The 18,996-nt window shown below is 39.4% G+C and overlaps 1 protein-coding gene across 1 annotated transcript; it reads right to left on the bottom strand.

The window, feature by feature from the left end:
- Positions 1-15,707: 15,707 nt before the first annotated feature.
- LOC140142979 (uncharacterized) lies at positions 15,708-18,499 on the bottom strand. The gene is made up of 2 exons (XM_072165005.1): positions 18,374-18,499; positions 15,708-17,620 (listed from the first exon to the last, which is right to left on the bottom strand). Exons 1-2 carry the CDS (start codon positions 18,497-18,499, stop codon positions 17,324-17,326), a joined length of 423 nt encoding a protein of 140 aa, XP_072021106.1. The 3' UTR covers positions 15,708-17,323.
- Positions 18,500-18,996: the final 497 nt, after the last annotated feature.

Here is an 18,996-nt window from a genome sequence, read left to right as displayed (position 1 = left end):
GCAAATCACGTCTGTAGTCTGGAAGGACAGTAAAGTGGTGCAATTTGTTTCTACTACCCACCACCTGTATGGGCTGCCATCAGACACCTTAATCAGGAAGGTAAAAGAATTTGGCCAGCTTAGGTGTGTGGAGAAGGAAGTTCCTGCACCTCCCAGGTCCTCAGCTACACTACCGACATGGCTGGCGTTGATTGCCAAGATCAACCAAGGGCTTACCACTATACCTGCTGCAAGAACCAGTCAGCCCACTGGTATCACACAAATGCTATGGTTCCTCTTCCAATAGTAACATACTTTGCCTACCTATTGTAACCAAGTTGAAGAAGTTGAAGACTGCCCTCATAACATATACCAACCAAAGCACCAATATCCCCCAAGGACCCCCCAAGCCAACACCCTGGCGAGAATTACTTTGGCTGGAAAATGGCCTGGCTGGCAAATGGCCTGTACTCGTTTTTATATCTTCCTACACATCAAAATGCTGAAATATTTTATATTTTTCCATTGTTCTCTGCCAATGAGTAATGGACTGAATTAATGAATTAATAACTGGATTGGAATTTAACTGCATAACTGATGGACTTTACCTGTTCTACAACATGGATAACATTATTGTCACCTGGAATTTTATCAGCACTTAACTTAAAGCTGGCTCTTATAGATTTCCCTGTCATCGTGTGAAGCTTGTCATCGTGTGAAGTTACTATAGACTTGATTGAGGACCAACCCACAAATGGACGTCACAAACTTTTTAACTTAGCGCATGCAACATTATAACCGGTTTTTAGACTAGTTGGATCCATTTTTTTTGGTAGTTATAGTTAATGTAGAATTTGAGTAAATAAATTAAAAGTAAAGAACATACTTCTCTTGATTCAAAACCTGGGCTGCACTATACTGTGGCAAGACCATATAAAAGTCAATAGTCATGTTATCTCAAGATTATATGGAGAATCATGATCATGCAGATAGTGAACAAGGAAATCTGGGTTAAAGCACAGGGTTTGAAAACATACTGTGAGACATTGAATAAAATGGCTGCATGGGACCAAAGCCACTTCAAGACATTCTGCACTCATGAAGAATCAGTTGCAAATCATGAGTTTGCAGGATTCCCTGGAGGATTCCCCTCCTCTTTGGGGATCCTGGTTTAATTTTACCAAGGCGAAGAAGGCGACTGGCTGATGATGAAGTTGAGACCCCGCTTCATGCATTTAAACATCTTGTATTGGTCTGGGCAGAAGCAATGTCAAGGAACATGGATCGCCGCTTTCCTGATGCTTTTTAAACAAAATTTCAAACAAAGAGAAATCAGCTTCTCTTGTACCAATTCTTTCTTGGCATCATCGGCAGTTGACACTGACTGGAATGCACCTGGACCAAGTTGAAGGAGCATGAAACTTGTGCCAAAACATTGACAAATCATTAGAAATACTTACACCTGTACCATCAAATCTTCACAATGCCCAGCCTATATACTAGCTAGTGCACAGCATGTTTTGTCAACACTAGCCAAGATTATGAGCAGTCATGAATGCTATTAATGGCATGCTCGCTGCACGCAGCGTGTACATGGACTTATCGGCAATACCGAACCACAAGATAAATGGTGCTACTATTGCCAAAGTACTTTCTACTAATGGATTTGGGAACAAGATCCAGGCTGTGATACCACTCCGTAAAGATGGGTATCAGATAGCGGCGGTGGACATTAACTCTGCCCAATGCCTTTTAGCTAGTGGTGTCAACATTGACGGACATCACATCAACTTCAAAGATGAACTGGGGCAAGACTCTGTTATGGTTACTGTGCGGGGTCTACCTCTGGATTTTCCGGTTACAGAAACTCTGAAATTCCTGCAGAGTTTCGGAAACATGAAGACCCCAGTAATGCCTGAAAAATGGCAAGGGACAAATATACTGACTGGAGGACATATCACAAACATGTCAATCAGCGCCCCAATCCCTGGGTGAAATAAATGGCGTCAAAGTCATTGTATATTATAAGAATCAGCCTAAAGTTTGTTTTAGGTGTTTGAAGTGTAGTAAAATCATTATTTCACCATAATTATACATACTGGAGAATCCCACTCTTCACCGATGAATCGCCATGAATAGACACTTGTATTGCAGAACTATATCATTAACAATGGATCATCGTGTATGGACGTGTGTTGTTAGTACAGACCGATGTCATTACTCGCCTTGCCAGTGAGCAATTGTGCTACATAGTGCAGAACGATATTAGTATGTTGCCAGTGAATTGGACAGTTGCCATATAGATAACATTGCTACTACCAGTGAATAATTTTGAAGAACTATACTATTTGCTATTGCCAGCAGTGATTAATTTTGATTGAACAGATGCTGCATGATGTCTGCCACAACTCTTTATCATCTGCTACAGCTGAGTAGCTCTTCTGCCATTAAAATAAACCAAACAGTGCATAATGCTGTGCATGGTTCTGACCACAGGAATGTCAGAATTCTGATGGAAACTTGTAAGTTGTGACATACAACGAAAACATGCTGACTGTTCCTGCATTTGGCTACGTTACCAGTGATCTGACTGTCCCTGCATTTGGATATGTTACCTGTGTCCTTGCATACAAGATAACTAGCCGCTGTGATAGCCCATGGTTTTTTTTTTCATGTCCACCTTTATTCTGATTCATGGTACTGTATAGATAACCTGATTAACATTGTGCTTGTATATACATTTGTAGGATAGACTTTTACCGATGTTCGTCAGTCTTGGATATTATCTTGACTAACTTACCAGCATTGAATGTCAAATCACAACTGACCAACCTTCCACTATGAACGTCATCTATACATGTATTTTGTCAGATGTGAACTGACCTATTTTGTCAACTGTGAACTGAGTACCAGACACATAAGTTTCGTCAGTTGTGGACCTACACATGTAAAATTGTGAATTATGTCTATTCGCTGTGCACAACACTCTACAATCAGAATCTCTCATCAGCTGTGATCTTACACATCAAATCCTGATTGTTTCATCAGCCTTGATTTACACATCAAGATCCCCAGTTGTATGATTGCTGCCTTTGAACTCAGACTTAAATGAATTTTCCTTTCACATTGTTGCACCGTACCACCTACAGCTTGCATAATTTCATCATAAATATTAGTCTCCGCTCGGCTACCATCGGGCAAGCTTTGCGACAATTGCAGTAATTCTTATTGTTATACTCAAAATGAGACCTGGACACATTCGCAATTGATACATACTAGACAACCCTCAAATACATCCTTCGCATTTTTGCCAAAAATGCTACTTGATCATTCACTCAACTATAATAAAGCCCAAGTACAAACACTGTATCGATATAAAAAAAGTCATACATTACAACCCAAATGTCATAGAATGTGCCATTTGCCAACAACTTATGGTGCCAAGGAAGCAAGGGAGATGCCCCAAACCTAAATGTGGGTAGACAGAAGAAACAAGTTGAGTCTGCTTGCAATCCTGATAATGAAGCAGCTGCTGATCCATTATGCCCATCAATACTTAATATTGCTCAGGAAATACTTAACGGACTTAAGTACCCCAGCTATCATCCCAGCCCATTTGAGCCCAATAATAGGTCTATGTATAAGTCATATCAGGCAGCACAGGTAGCCCAGCCATTCTCCCAGCGCAATAATAGGTCTATGAATAATTCATACCAGGCAGCACCGGTAGCCCGGCCATTCTCCCAGCGTAATAATAAGTCCTTGACTGCTCAGCGTAAACCGTTACTGTATTATAAAGAAGAGTCCTCCAGATGCGACACCTGAAGACCTTTCAGTAAGTCTTGCCAAGGTATATGGAGCAGCAAGCGATGGAGAAGATCCAGAGGAGGCTTAAAGGCATTCCTACAATGCACAAAAATGCTACTTGATCATTCGCTCAACTATAATAAATCCCAAGTACAAACACTGTATCGATATAAAAAAAGTCATACATCACAACCCAAATGTCGTACAATGTGACATTTGCCAACAACATATGGTGCCAAGGAAGCGAGGGAGAATTTGTGGTGGGCTTTGTCTACCCCAACACGGTGTAAACCTAATCATGAAAATTATACTTACGCAGTTTGTAGTGACCTCCAAAATGGAGATTCAAGTGTTAGGTGGGGATGGATCCTCACAGACCTGACCACATTCTCAATTGATACATACTACGACAACCCTCAAATACATCCTTCGCATTTTTGCCAAAAATGCTACTTGATCATTCACTCAACTATAATAAATCCCAAGTACAAACACTGTATCGATATAAAAAAGTCATACATCACAACCCAAATGTCATAGAATGTGCCATTTGCCAACAACTTATGGTGCCAAGGAAGCGAGGGAAATGCACCAAACCTAAATATGGGTAGACAGAAGAAACAAGTTGAGTCTGCTTGCAATCCTGATAATGAAGCAGCTGCTGATCCATTATGCCCATCAATACTTAATATTGCTCAGGAAATACTTAACGGACTTAAGTACCCCAGCCATCATCCCAGCCCATTGGAGCCCAATAATAGGTCTATGTATAATTCAAATCAGGCAGCACAGGTAGCCTGGCCATTCTCCCAGTGCAATAATAGGTCTATGAATAATTCATACCAGGCAGCACCGGTAGCCCGGCCATTCTCCCAGCGTAATAATAAGTCCTTGACTGCTCAGCGTAAACCGTTACAGTATTATAAAGAAGAGTCCTCCAGATGCGACACCTGAAGACCTTTTAGAAAGTCTGGCCAAGGTATATGGAGCAGCAAGCGTTGGAGAAGATCTATAAAGTGAATTCAGGGCAACCTACCAAGATGTGGGGGAGAAACCATCCGCTTACCTGAACCGTTTGGAAGAGAAGTTACACCAGGTAGTACCATATGAAGAACATAAAGCAGCTGTTGCAGCAGGTAAGAATATTCCCAAAAAAGCAAGGAAGATCATCGAGTATGGTGAAAATTGTGACGGTTATTATAGACTAACGATAAATTCATGGCACAAATGAAAGATTTTTTTTGATAAAATGGTGAATGCAAGGGATTATTGTTGAGATTGTTCTTGATCATGGAGTAAAGTCCAAGTAAAGTGAAACAGGAGAAGCCCTGTTAGAGGTATAACCACCCTAGTGCACCACTTGATTTCCGATTCCACAAAATAGCCCCATAAAATTATGTGGTCACGGTATGCAGTACATGTTAGGATTTAAACAGCACAGTTTCTGTTCCCACAGTTGCTGCTGCTGCAGTAAAAACAATACCCTGCATAAATTTGTAGAATGGTTAAGTGATAACAGAGCTCATAAAAATACCAGAGCTAACCTATACAGTGACCTCACACAACAGGCAAGTTTTGCATATTATGCACCACTGCTAGCTATTAAAGAGGAGTGTACATGCAGGAGACTTAGTTTATAAGCAGCCATGGCAAACAAGTCCACAAGAAAACTCACTGCACTTCTGAAGCAGCCACATGGGAAGCAACAATTCAGAAAATTCTGATATTGTTGATTTAAGTTCCCAGACTTATCGGCTTTCTGCAGACATCAGTAGAGCAATAACAAGCAAATTTCCCACTGTTTCTGCTGAGAACATCTGGAAGAATGCTAACAGACTGCTTCAGGAAGAGTCTATCAGTAATGTGTTTGAGGGGGGGGGGGGGCTTTTGGGGCTGAAGTCCTCCACATACGTGGGTTCCTACTCCCCCAAAAAAAAAAAAAAAGAAAAGGAAAGAAAAAAGAAAATAGAAACAAAAAAATATGAAATTGACAGAAACTGTTGGAAACCAATCCTACAACAGGGAAGCGAGGTTAGATGGCCAAATGCTACTTCATGGGATAACTAAATTTGGCCACATAGTGACAATATATCCTGTGGAGAAGATAATGGGATACCTAAAAGCCCTAAGCACAGGTTTGCAGACACAATCCATGGACGTGGCAAAGGCATTTAAAAGAGTGAAAACAGCAAGGGATAGTATTCTATCGAAAGAGTTAGCTCTGTAAAATTCCTTGGCATTTGGATCAGCAACAACCTTTTCTGGAAAGTTCATGTCGACAGCATTAGCAAAAAAGCTCGTAGGACAATTTAACATTGTCTGCCTACCATGGGACTTCAAAGCTTAGCTGGTATAAAGTGAACCCAGGTTGCAGGCCATCATCAACCTAAGACAAACAGGTAACTAAAAGAGTGGACAGTGCAATGTATTAGACAACATCAGGAGATATGGCAAAATGATGAACCTTGTGAAATTGTGAAATTCACAAAAATTATGAGAAAATGTATCTCCTGTAAGTTTCCTTCAATTATCACTGGTCTACAGCCAAAAAGTATCTGATATAAAAGTAGTCAATCTTGACTAATTTTGGGTCACTGAGTCCAAAAATGGTGTTTAAAAATGCTCATTAGCTCTTGTTTTAAAGATACACAACCCCTGTGGTATACTATGTGCCCACAATAGGCAATATAGGGAGTGATAAGCCAAAGTGACTTGGAACTACCAAAATGCAAGGCTGAACTATTGGGTTCTAGATTACAGCAGTGGAATCTTCTTGAAGATGATGTTAAAGTGACTGACTTTTGCAAGTGACCGCCAAAAAGATTATACTCCATTCTTCATCATGGAAGGTGATTTGGTAGCCTGTAATGATGTTGATGGTCATTACACATAATCCTAATGAGTGGAGACTTTTCATTGACGTATCAATATTGAGTCTTAAAGCAGTTTTATTACATGTTGGCAAGTTTTACCATCCATTCCAGTTGGTCACGCAGTCCACATGAAAGAAACATATGACAATATGAAGCAACTTTTGAAATGCATCAACTATGACAAGTATCAATGACAGATTTGTGGTGACCTGAAAGTCATTGCTATCTTGCTTGGGCTCCAGTAAGTTTACACAAAGCAGAGAAGATCATCTTCTCTGCACAAAGTATTGCTGTTTTCTCTGTGAATGGGCTAGTCGAGCAAGATCTTCTCACTACCTTCAACGAGATTGGCCTCTCCGTCAATCACTGGAACCTGGAACTAAAAATGTGCAACGCCTTTCACTTGTAGACCCAAGCAAAGTTTTACTACCGCCCTTATACATATCAAACTGGGACTCATGAAGAACTTTGTTAAGGCTATGGACATGACAGGAGCAGCATTCCAGTACCTTGGTACTAAATTCCCAAGGCTGAGTGAAGCTAAAATTAAAGAGGGTGTGTTTGATGGTTCTCAAATCCGTGAACTTTTGAAAGATGACGAGTTTGGCCGTATCATACGCGGAAAGGAGAAGAAAGCATTGAGTGCTTTTCACCAAGTTCCTAACAATCTCCTTGGAAATAACAAAGCTGACAATTACCAACAACTTGTTGAAGACATGCTGCTGTCCTATCAAACCCTGGGCTGCAATATGTCCTTAAAGATCCATTTCCTTCACTCCCACTTGGATTCATTTCCAGTCAACTGTGGTGCAGTCAGTGATGAACATGGTGAACGTTTCCACCAGGATATCTCAGCTATGGAAAAACGCTATCAGGGCAAAACTGTTGGCAGACTTCTGTTTGGACATTAACAAGAGATGCTCCAGATATTGAGTATAAGAGACAGCCACAGAAGCGTCGAGTTGAATCTCCATAATCTGTGTGATTGTATGTGCATTAAAATGTATGTAGACCTACCACATTGTGTATTGCTCCTATATGTTCCTATGTAAAATATTGAACCTCAAAATTCTTAAAATCTTTAGCTAATCAGATTTTTTAATGGTGATATTCGTGTTCAGCAGCCCAAAATTGACCACGGGAGACATGTTTCATCTCAGATACCAACATTTTTTGAAAATTTGTGGACCAGTGTTATCAATGTTGCTCCATGTGACCTTGTTTTGCAGCATAAGGAATGCTGGTTGTGCCCAGGACATATTAACAGAGGCCATGAAAACTGTCAGCATAGAATGGCCTGTTGATCTGTCTGGTACCATCTCAAAGAATCCACATGGACATGAGAAAGTGACAAAGATGCCAAAAACCACAGCAATACAATGTATATACATAAGACAAAATGGTGATTTAACGGCTGTCCTCTAGAAGGATTCAAGGGTTGTCAGCATTCTGTCTTCTTCACATGATGGCTTCAGAGGTAAGGAAAAAGATAAAGTCTCAAGAAAGGTGAAAGAAGTGGGTCAAGGGTGGCGAAAGAAGAACAAATACCAGCTCCCACTCAAGTGATTGATTACATCAAGCATATGGGAGGAGTAGATAGTGTTAACGTTTTATTGTACTCTCATATTTTAGTGGTGCGCCTAAGTATCATGGGTTGTCTATAAACAGAGTAGCTCCTAAATCAACGCCATCTTTGTCATCATGTGTTGTGTTATTACGGACAATTGTTCGCTCTGATGTTTACATTAAAGTTGAGACATAATGTTAATATTCCAGAGTAAGATTGTGTTTTATTTCTCTGGTGTACATATTCAGGATGACGACGTCAACAGATAGAGCAGATCAGCTGAGGGCCTACTACTCTTGCTCTAAGATATCCCAGAAATGGTAGATGAAGGTATTATATTTCTTGGTTGACATAGCACGAGTGAATGCATGGATCAGTTTCAAAGACCACTACATGCCAAGAAGAGTAAGACAAGTGAAGTTGTCACAGATGAAGACAGTAGTGAAGGTCAGGATGATCTTTCAGCTGTTCATGCTACCCTTGCTGACTATATGAGGTTCAGATTCACCCAATGAGGAAAGTGACAAGAAGACAAAAAGGCCCAGAGCATTCAGCCTTTACAATGGGGCTGGCAGAAGGCAGCTTGTGCCCTGTAACAAATGCGGTGAAATTCTACTTTTACAGCTATGCCATTTAGAGAATTGAATACCTGAGTGGAAGAAGGGCCCAACTCCATCAAAACTGTTTTTGAGATATTAAGAAAAAACTTAATATTTGGAAAAGTTTTATAGACAGAACGTTTTCATCTTTAGGGGACCTTTAATACATGAACATACAATAGTACATGTATATATTCGAAATTATATATGATGTTTCCATGGCAATGGTACAGGTCTTAATACGAGCTGGAGTTGGGCCCTTCTAATATACTGCAAGTGCCAGTTCTGTGTTATAAATAGCTACAGAAATTAGGTAATCACCATTAATTGCCCAAATAGAACTCATGTAATATGTTAGCAAGAAAATTCATTGTAGTGAAAAGCAGATTTCATAGATGAACAAAATTCCTCTTTAACCCTATATCTGTGGAAGAAGGGCCCAACTCCATGGAGTTGGGCCTTTCTTCCATGAAAATCATGATTAAGTGCATGTGGAAGACTATTTAGAGAGTTGATTTTGGCCCATCTTTCACACACAAGGAAGAACAGTCTGCTGGCAATAAAATGCTGGGTCTAACTCATTTCTGTAAAAAATTGGAGTTGGGCCCTTCTTCCACTCAGGTATTCAATTGTGGTCGGGCCTCTGTATCACAAGATCAAGTATCAAGCGATAGTGAAGAATTACTGGAAGTTTTCTCCAACCAGGAACAGGCCTGAGAGTGGGCTTTAAAAAAAATGGGAAAATTTACCTGCCAGTGGGGATTTTGAAAAAATCAGAAAATTTACCTCCAAACTATAGTACAATTCAGATTTCACCGCAATAAATTGAAGATTATAAGCTTCCATTTCTAAATGTCTAAATGTGAGCGTCCGCTCGACAAAATTACATGTTTGGTAGCCATGATGTATCTTCTCTTAATTCCATAAGATTTTATGAAATCAAATGTGAAACTTCCGATGGATGGTTTGGGGCAGATCTCAATATGACTGAGACCAGAGCAAGGAATAACCAATGAGATGCTAATAATATATCTCCAACAGTCTAGTTGCAGTTCTGTTTCAGAACCAGGCAGGAAAGAAGAGGATCATTGGATATGGATCAAGAACCTTGACTGATGTAGAGAAGAACTACCACTTACATTCCTTGTCTTGAAATGGCTGGGAACAGACCATTTCCACGAGTACCAGTACTGCATCCTAATTTGCCCAGTGATGGAGAAAGCGCTATACTTCGCAAAAAGAGGAAACATACCGCTACACTCTTGATGAAACTACCAAGTCAGACTCTACCATTAAAGGGCTTATTGCTGTGAAGCGTCAGGGTTTAGCAGAAGCTAGACGTCAGATAAATAATGGCTTGAAGTGTTTCCAGAAAGCAACCAAGAGTGATGGTTGAAGGGTGTGGTTTTGTGATGGTTAATACAGTTAATACAGATGCTGAACACCGTGAAAATGATCAGGAAGTTAGGGATGCAGGAGACAGTGAAGATAATCAGATGATCTCATTGAACCTGCAACTTTTAAGCATAAGGGAAATAAGCAGCAGTTCAACCACAGCGGGAAAGTTTTGTCCCTCCCTGACTCTGCTATCAGAAATATAGACGCCCTAGATATAGCCGGCGCCAAAGACAACCTCAACCAGGTCGTCAAAGAATTAAAGGATCGTCAGAAGCTGATTCGTTTGGCAGACCACTCAGATTTGGGCTGGGGCGTGGTCAAAGAATACGTCACACACGATTTAGCAACTGATTCCAGTGATGAAAAACGAATTAAGAAGGTGAGAACTATGTTTTATGTTTCATTTAATGTGTTTCATATATTGCTTCTTATGTTTCTCTTTAACGGTATTTTAATTTATATTCATAAACTCCTAATGTGCCTCCTTTGATGAGACACGGGAAGAGCTTGCTGTTATATGTTCAACATCAGATGTAAACCATTCAACGATTCACCAATGGACAGAAGTTGTAAAACCAGCAAAGGATACACACTTCTTGCGAGGCAGAAAGAAGAAACATAATTTACTGCAAGAGTATTTCATTTTGGAGCAAGAAATCAAATCTCCTGTGACTTTGAAGACCTTCATTGAGAAATCAAGTGAAGGGTTGAGTGCTGTCATTGGGCAACACAAAATTTATAAGACAGCCAAGACGCAAATTCTTGCAAAAGATACCAAAGAGGAGAGAAAGAAGCACCTGCTGAACACCCTTGGAGGGTACCACAAGAACCTGATAGAACAGGGCAAGTAAGCAGCAGTAACAGCAGCTGTATGTCATTGTTTGCAAGTAGATATTGAGCTAACTTCCAACTCATTCAACCGAAGGAATGAGGCCATGGAAGATTTGGCAGATACCAGCAAACAGAGAACCCAATTTCAACTAAAAAATGAGACTAACAAAAAAAAAAAAGAGTCGCTGTTGCAATTGAGAAGTGGCATCAAGTGATGAAACTGCTACATTGATCACCCAGCTCATCCCGATATTGATGAAATATTGAAAGGGGATATCCATGAAATAAGACAGCAGACATATGTTGGGCCACCAATAAGAGGGCTATTGACCTTCAAAAATACTACCAGCGCCTGATGGAGGAAGAGAAATTTCTTAGCAAGGAGATGTAAAATTTTCTTTCCTTCTACATGAAAGTTCAAACAAACATGGAGAAGGAAATTCAGGAATTGTAACTTGATCTTATCAACAAAGTAAACCAAATAATGTGATCTGAACATCATAAACAGGCAAGTGGCAATATGAACATGGAATTTGAAGATTCTGCAGGAACAAGAAAAAAAAGAGGAAACATACCGCTACACTCTAGATGAAACTACTAAGTCAGACTCGACCATTAAAGGCCTTATTGCTGTGAAGCGTCAGGATTTAGCAGAAGCTAGACGTCAGATAAACAATGGCTTGAAATGTTTTCAGAAAGCAACCAAGAGTGATGGTTGGAGGGATATGGTTTTTGTGATGAAAAGACCATGAAAATGATCAGGTCATCAGGAGGTAGTTAGGGATGCAGGAGACAGTGAAGATAATCAGGAGAAAGACATTTTAGATATAGTCACTTTAACCCATTAATAAAACTAAACAATGCGATCGTACAGTTTTACACTTTGGTTAAAACTGAACTATGGGAACCTTTGTACAATGTGTACCGGTAATGTTAGTGTTGAGAAGATAGAATGCTTAAAATTCTTGGAAACTATCCAACTCCTAGCATTATTAGATCACAAGGCTTATATTAAGCAGGCACCCAGGCTTTTTTTACCCCATGGTTACCCAGTTTTGGCCCCTGGTGTGTCCAATATTTTACACTACAAACTATAGACCAGGAGCCATCTTTGGGACCAGGTACTCATTTTAGCTCCTGGTCCAAGCATACTTAATATAAGGCCTGTTAGATCATATGGACCTCGTTCATGAGACAAGAAAATACAATGCTTAGAATTCTTGGAAACTATCCAATTTCTAGCATTATTATGCTTTGAGAATCTGCCATCCTATACTTTATACACATTTTTAAAAAACAATTATTCTGGATATTGGCGACCAATTTCACCTGAACACGGAGGTCTCTGCATCAGCTTGCAGTCCACGATCACCATACATGTAGTGTATAGATATCGTACCACTGTTTAACGACCCCACTTTTAGGCGGTTACAGAATATAATCGAGAAAATTAAAATTTTGACCAAAAATCACATTTTGACCAAAAATCACATTTTTGAACAAAAATCACATCACTCTTTTGACCAAAAATCACTTTTTTGACCAAAATCACATGTTTGACCAAAATCGCATTTTGACCATATATCACATTTTGCCAAAAAAAATCGTATTTTTGACCAAAAATCACATTTTGACCAAAAATCACATTTTGACCATATATCACATTTTGCCAAAAAAAAAATCGTATTTTTGACCAAAAATCACATTTTGACCAAAAACAGATTCTCAAAGATAATAATGATAAAATTGAATGGATCCTTTCAAGACGATACACAAAGATATTGGTCTGCTGTGAGTTTAAAAGATATCGTGTCGCTATCGCCTCGCACGATATCTTTTAAAACTCACAGCTCGACTAATATCTTTGTGTATCATGCTCAATCCATCCAATTTTATATCACTATTGGATCACATGGATCTCGTTCATGAGACAGGAAGATAGAATGCTTAGAATTCTTGGAAACTATCCAACTTCTAGCACTATTGGATCATATGGATCTCGTTCATGAGACAGGAAGATGATAGAATGCTTAGAATTCTTGGAAACTATCCAACTTCTAGCACTATTGAATCTCGTTCATGAGACAGGAAGACGATAGAATGCTTAGAATTCTTGGAAACTATCCAACTTCTAGCATTATTAGATCAAATGGATCTCGTTCATGAGACGGGAAGAAGATGGAATGCTTAGAATTCTTGGGAACTATACAACTTTTAGCATTATTAGATCAAATGGAACTCGTTCATGAGACGGGAAGAAGATAGAATGCTTAGAATTAGTAGTGTTTTCGCTCCCCGGTTTCCTCAACATGTCCAGGCCTTGTCAATCCTGCCCTTCCCTTGTGGCAGAGTGGGACCCACACCCACTCTGCTACACCCATAGGGATTGTTCTAGATATAACAAGTGTTCGTCCTTTTGCATAGGTTTATCAGACGACATTTTGAAGACCTAGAGAGTAAGAAGATAGAATGCTTAGAATTCTAGGAAACTATCCAACTTCTTGCACTATTAGATCACATGGATCTCGTTCATGAGACAGGAAGAAGATAAAATGCTTAGAATTCTTGGAAACTATCGAACTTCTAGAATTATTGGATCATATGGATCTCGTTCATGAGACATGAAGAAGATAGAATGCTTATAATTCTTGGAAACTATCCAACTTCTAGCATTATTGGATCATATGGATCTCATTCATGAGACAGGAAAAAGAGAATGCTTAGAATTCTTGGAAACTATCTAACTTCTAGCACTGTTGGACCACATGGATCTTGTTCATGAGACAGGAAGAAAGGAGGAAATTAGAATGCTTAGAATTCTTGGAAACTTTCCAACTTCTAGCATTATTAGATCATATGGATCTAGTTCATGAGACATGAACCATACATGCCTCATCTTATTGGAAACTACTCAACTACTAGGCTCCTAGCCTTGCTAGACCACATGGATTTTGTTTTCCAAATATTTGACAAACTTGTTGATGCACAAAGAAAGGTTCAGCCAGACATTGATGCAAGCTAGCTGTGACCAACCAGATGCCTCATCTGCTTGGAAACTACCCAACTACTAGCATTATTAGACCAGATAAATCTCGTTCGTGACACATGAACCATAGATGCCTAATCTTCTTGGAAACTATCCGACTACTGGCCTTACTATTAAAACCACATGGATCTTTTTTCCAAATATTTGACAAACCTGTCAATGCATAAAGAAAGATTGATGCAAGCTAGCTATGCAAGCAGATGCTATAATAAACCATAGATTCCTCATCTGCTTGGAAACTAGAAAAATACTAGCCTTACCACAATCTCAGAGAGCATCACCTACTACAACTGTATAGCAGATTTGAGAAGGCAGATCAACAGACCAAGAAAACCTGAAGGGAACTTGCAGCTCTCCATTGCCTAAGCATTTCAAACGAGAACGCTGTACGCACAAACTGGACCAAAATATCTTGAGCTCCTAGATGCATCAGCTCGTTTTCTATGTGTGGGCCTGCAACCCTTAAGTTTGGTATTTTTAAGCTTCCCTCATCGCCATTATCGATTATCGCAATAAATTTTGCTGGTGATATATAACATGCCTAACAAACAAAAAAGCAATTAATTCTGTGAATCTGGAAAAACTTTGCAAAAGAGATGGGTTATACATGTAAGCCGATGTTTAAACTGAGAAAGATGATTTGAGATTAACCTGAGCAATTTTTCAGAGGATGATCAAAGGGAGGGGGAAGATTGATAAGTACAAATCACAGATATGACAGGTACATGTATGGTGGTAAAGTGTCATCAAAGTGACAAAAAGTCAATTTTATGGGACCCTTAGCGACGACCCCTGGAATTCAGAGGCAAGGGTACATTTTTTTTCCTTATTTCACAGCAAGAGCAGACAACATTCATCTTCACAAGAAGCTCTACAAGATACAGTACATCAGACAAGATATATTATACATGTAGGAGAACTGATGAAGTTGCCATGGCCATTTGTCAGTCATTGTTTTACTACCTCATATAATTCCTTCTATGTCATCAAGAGCACCAGAGAATCTGATCAGGAAAGCAAATTAAGTCGCTTACACTATAAAGATTTACTTTTGATCTGGGACAAAACATGTGTGTGAACAAATAAAATATGGATTTATATCAAGAACTTTTTGCAATGAATTGAAATTTCTTGGTACTCTAGGTCGATAAACATGAGTAAGATTTAATCTTTCCCTAGAGAAGTCCTTTGAAAGGGACTTCTCTAGGGAAAGATTAACTCTTTGCAATGTTACTGTGGGTGAAGTTTGACATGTTGAAGTTTGTAACATTACAACTGGCTACACTGCAAGAACTTCAAATCTTTGTGCAAACTTCAAATCAGATATGAAAATACTGCATGAAGAATATAAACCACTTTAAACAATTAAACAAAAGTTTTTGCAATAATTGCCTCACTATTACGCTGATGACTTAGAGACTCAAAGTCGGTATGCACAAAACAGGTTTAACTTTAGACTAGATCTAAGTAGCATATGACTTGGACCTGGTTTTAAACTATAAATGAAAGATGTTTAACTTCAGTAAAGTTAAGACTCTGTATTCAAGGTATACATACATTTTTGTAGACTTACAGTAGTACAAATCTGAACAACCATTGTGCATACATGCCTTTTTAAAGAGGAAGCCCCACCAGAGCAGGTCTTCTGGGATGAACCAAACCTGCCTTGGTTATCAAATTAATCAGTGACAAGGTTATCTCTGAATTTGACAGGTGCTAATTGATGTTTTAATGTTATTGCATCAATGAGCACACCAGAAGAACTTCTCTGGTAGGGCCTTCCTCTTCAAAGCTTTAAAACATAAATGCTGCTACAAAAGGTTAAAAATAATGTTGGATGTTGTTTTTGAGCAAATTTGGTATAAATACGTTCACTGTATCGATCTTGTTTTGGCCTTTAAAATGCAGTGATTTCTGCCAGCAGCAAGTGTTGCATATTATTTCTTATTATTCTGATTAGTTTTTCACTTTTTGCAGCAGTTAGAACAAATTCTCTACATATACATGTACGCTGTAGAAGTAATGTAATATTTAAAACGATTTAACTACCATAGCAATAGATGAATAATTTTGACTATATCACTCATCACCTGTGTATGTCTGCAATCATAGATTGAACACAATACCGCTCTTTTCAAAGATACTAATCTTACAGGCAGGGGTCTTAGCTAGAAATTGAGGGTTGCCCGTCATTTGAATAAAATTGCCTGTCCTAATTTGACCTTTAAAACACTTACCAGACATCTATAGCCCATTGGGGGTCCAAAGAGTTCAAATATGTGCTGATATGGCCTTGTTCTACAAATTGGGTCTACTAAAAAGGTCAATTAGCTTCTCAAAACATACAATTTATAATATAGCATCTGTCAAAGGCATTAATTTTGCCCGCCCCAGGAGCAAACTAGCTGTCTAAAATGACGGCCAGACGGGTGGCTAGCTAAGACCCTGCTTACAGGCGTGAGTGATCAGAATGATATGGTTCAATGCATAGGTACCGCATGAACGTTGTAGTGCAGGGCGATAGAGTCAAAAATTGTATTCATCTATTGCTATGGTAATTAATCCGATTATTATATCACTTCTACAGCAAAATGATACAAAATCACATGGCTCCCCTAGATCTACCTGTCACCTACACACAACATCATGGTGGTACTTCACATCTTGCTTTTGGCACCTACTCCTCAGTTCTCTAGACATCTAAGAAGTCGGATCTTGTCGTCTTCTAAAGCAAAGGTTGGATGACTAAACCTAAACACCTGGACTGCTTCACACCCCACTCATAGTGACTTGAAATCTTCAGTACTGCTGGATGGTAACTAATTGCATAAAGGTGGTTCTATTTCATTTCTTGCTGAATCTGCTGCACACCAATGTCATTACCTCAGAATTGTTCAAAACCTCACTTTTGACACCTGTTTGTTTCATGCTATCTTCACATTGTTCTTTCACTGTCCTTTCATGATTCTATTACATTGTACACCAGTACTCAGTTCCATCTAGTCCATAGCAATATTACTATGGCACCTTCTGAGCTACAAATGTAATCACAACAGATCATTTTCAAACAACTTGAAAATTTGGTCTAACAAGTACTTCTCACTTTCAATTGCACCTTCACTCTTCAAAGTTAAGCTGTATGTACCCAACTTTACTTTGGCACATTTTACTTAGTGATGCAGATCTCATCACAACTTTGTTCTACTTCAATGCCGTGTTTCTTCTAGTGTGGCTCTGTTGTTCCTTGTATCTGTTGCATTAAGCGCATCAAGTCTGCATTATACCCCATTTCATCACAATGTCTTTCTGATGAGTCATGCTGTTCCTTTCCATCTTCCCCCTCTTCTTCTTCTTCCTCCTCCTCCTCCTCTTCGATCTGAGTCCTCACTGGAATAATACTAGGCTGAAGAGTAAGATCTTCAAGAGGAGTGATATTGATGAGGGATGATGCATGTGATGTCGCTACGGTGTCTACATGTGTGGTAGTAGCAGCAGGAGTATCAGTTTGTAATTCAGAGTCCTGTATGTTTAAGCATAAAATAAAACTTGGGTTTATAAAACGTCATATTCAGTTATGTGCAATTCTAATTTCGTCCTGGTATACCAGAACGAAATTACAACACATTGTCTATGGAACAGTACTAGTGTAATACACATAATCATATATAACGCAAAATCAGAATCAACTGAAATTTTGGGAATAAACTTTTTTGTGGATATCTACTGAAAAATGTCATAAAAAGAGGATGCTGGGATCACGAAATACTCCTTAAATTCAAATGTGTGAAAAAGTATGATTGTATTGAATGTTTCATTCAGCCCTTGAATTAAGGATCTAAAGGGGCACGGCAACTTTTTTAGGGCAAGTTGAAATTGCCTTGGATTTTCACTGAAAAGGCAAGGCAGCACGGCAGTTTATAATATTTCAAGAGGGCATCATGGCAACTGTTGAAAATTTGTGAAGGGCACCAAGGCAATTTCTCAAAAGTGAAGAAAACACACACAAACATAGATAGATGATTTTATAATGAAGGGGCAGGGCTAGGGCACCGACGGCAACTTCATTAGAGGGCACGGCAAGTGACTGCCTTGGGTAAAGGACATATTTTGAGGGCATTATGGCAGTGGGGATGGGTACCCACGGCGAAATGCCATGGGTGCTGTGGGTTAATTCGAGGGCTGGTTTCATTGCAGCATAGCAGACTGAGGTATCAAAAGGCCGGGGAGCTATGGTCTGTACAGAATTTTGTTTTTGTAAGCTAGAGCTTCATACCTGTTGAGCTGGAAACCTCAACCTGCTTGCTTCTAGAAATGACTCGCCATCTTCTGATTCCCTCAGCAGACTCCGCAGATGAGTTCTTCTTGCTACAACAACATAAACAATGACAAAGATCAACATGATGTTAATTCATAAACTCAACCCTAGACAGTGAAGAAACAGGCTCAGACCATAGCGCCTCTTGTCAGATGTTCAGAAAGATATATTTTATTCAAGCCATGCTTTGAGAAAGTTCATTGGAATCAGCTAAATAATGATTTATGGACAACAATGTATGGATTTATGGACCGCTGATCGGCATGACGCATGAGCAGTGCAGCTCAACGGACATGAACGAGGCTTACGATTGGCTGATACGTCATCGCATGTGTATAAAATTAGTCTCAGGCCAGACTGTATGTATGTGGCTATCACTGGTTTGTTAGGATCGACGAGCGTCAGACCGACACAATCTGGTTGTGTAGGAGACTATCATCGTGACGCCCACGTTGGAACCTAGTTGGAACCATTGGATTACGAAAGAGATATCCATTAACGAGACTGAACCAATGTGGCCATTTCTATGTTTGTACCGGGTAAGTAGGTTACCGAGCATTTTTCGACACGGAGACTAAGTA

Source organism: Amphiura filiformis, chromosome 20 (assembly GCF_039555335.1).
Source record: "Amphiura filiformis chromosome 20, Afil_fr2py, whole genome shotgun sequence".
NCBI lineage: Eukaryota > Metazoa > Echinodermata > Ophiuroidea > Amphilepidida > Amphiuridae > Amphiura > Amphiura filiformis.
Note: the sequence above shows the minus strand (reverse complement) of the source record. Positions and strands in the feature narration are given on the sequence as shown.

Bases quoted from the DNA above. Each gene is read 5' to 3' on its own strand.
- LOC140142979 (XM_072165005.1), bottom strand. From the start codon at position 18,499: ATGTTGATCTTTGTCATTGTTTATGTTGTTGTAGCAAGAAGAACTCAT. The intron at 17,621-18,373 runs GTATGAAGCTCT...TTAAACATACAG, and splicing joins TGAGGTTTCCAGCTCAACAG to GACTCTGAATTACAAACTGA.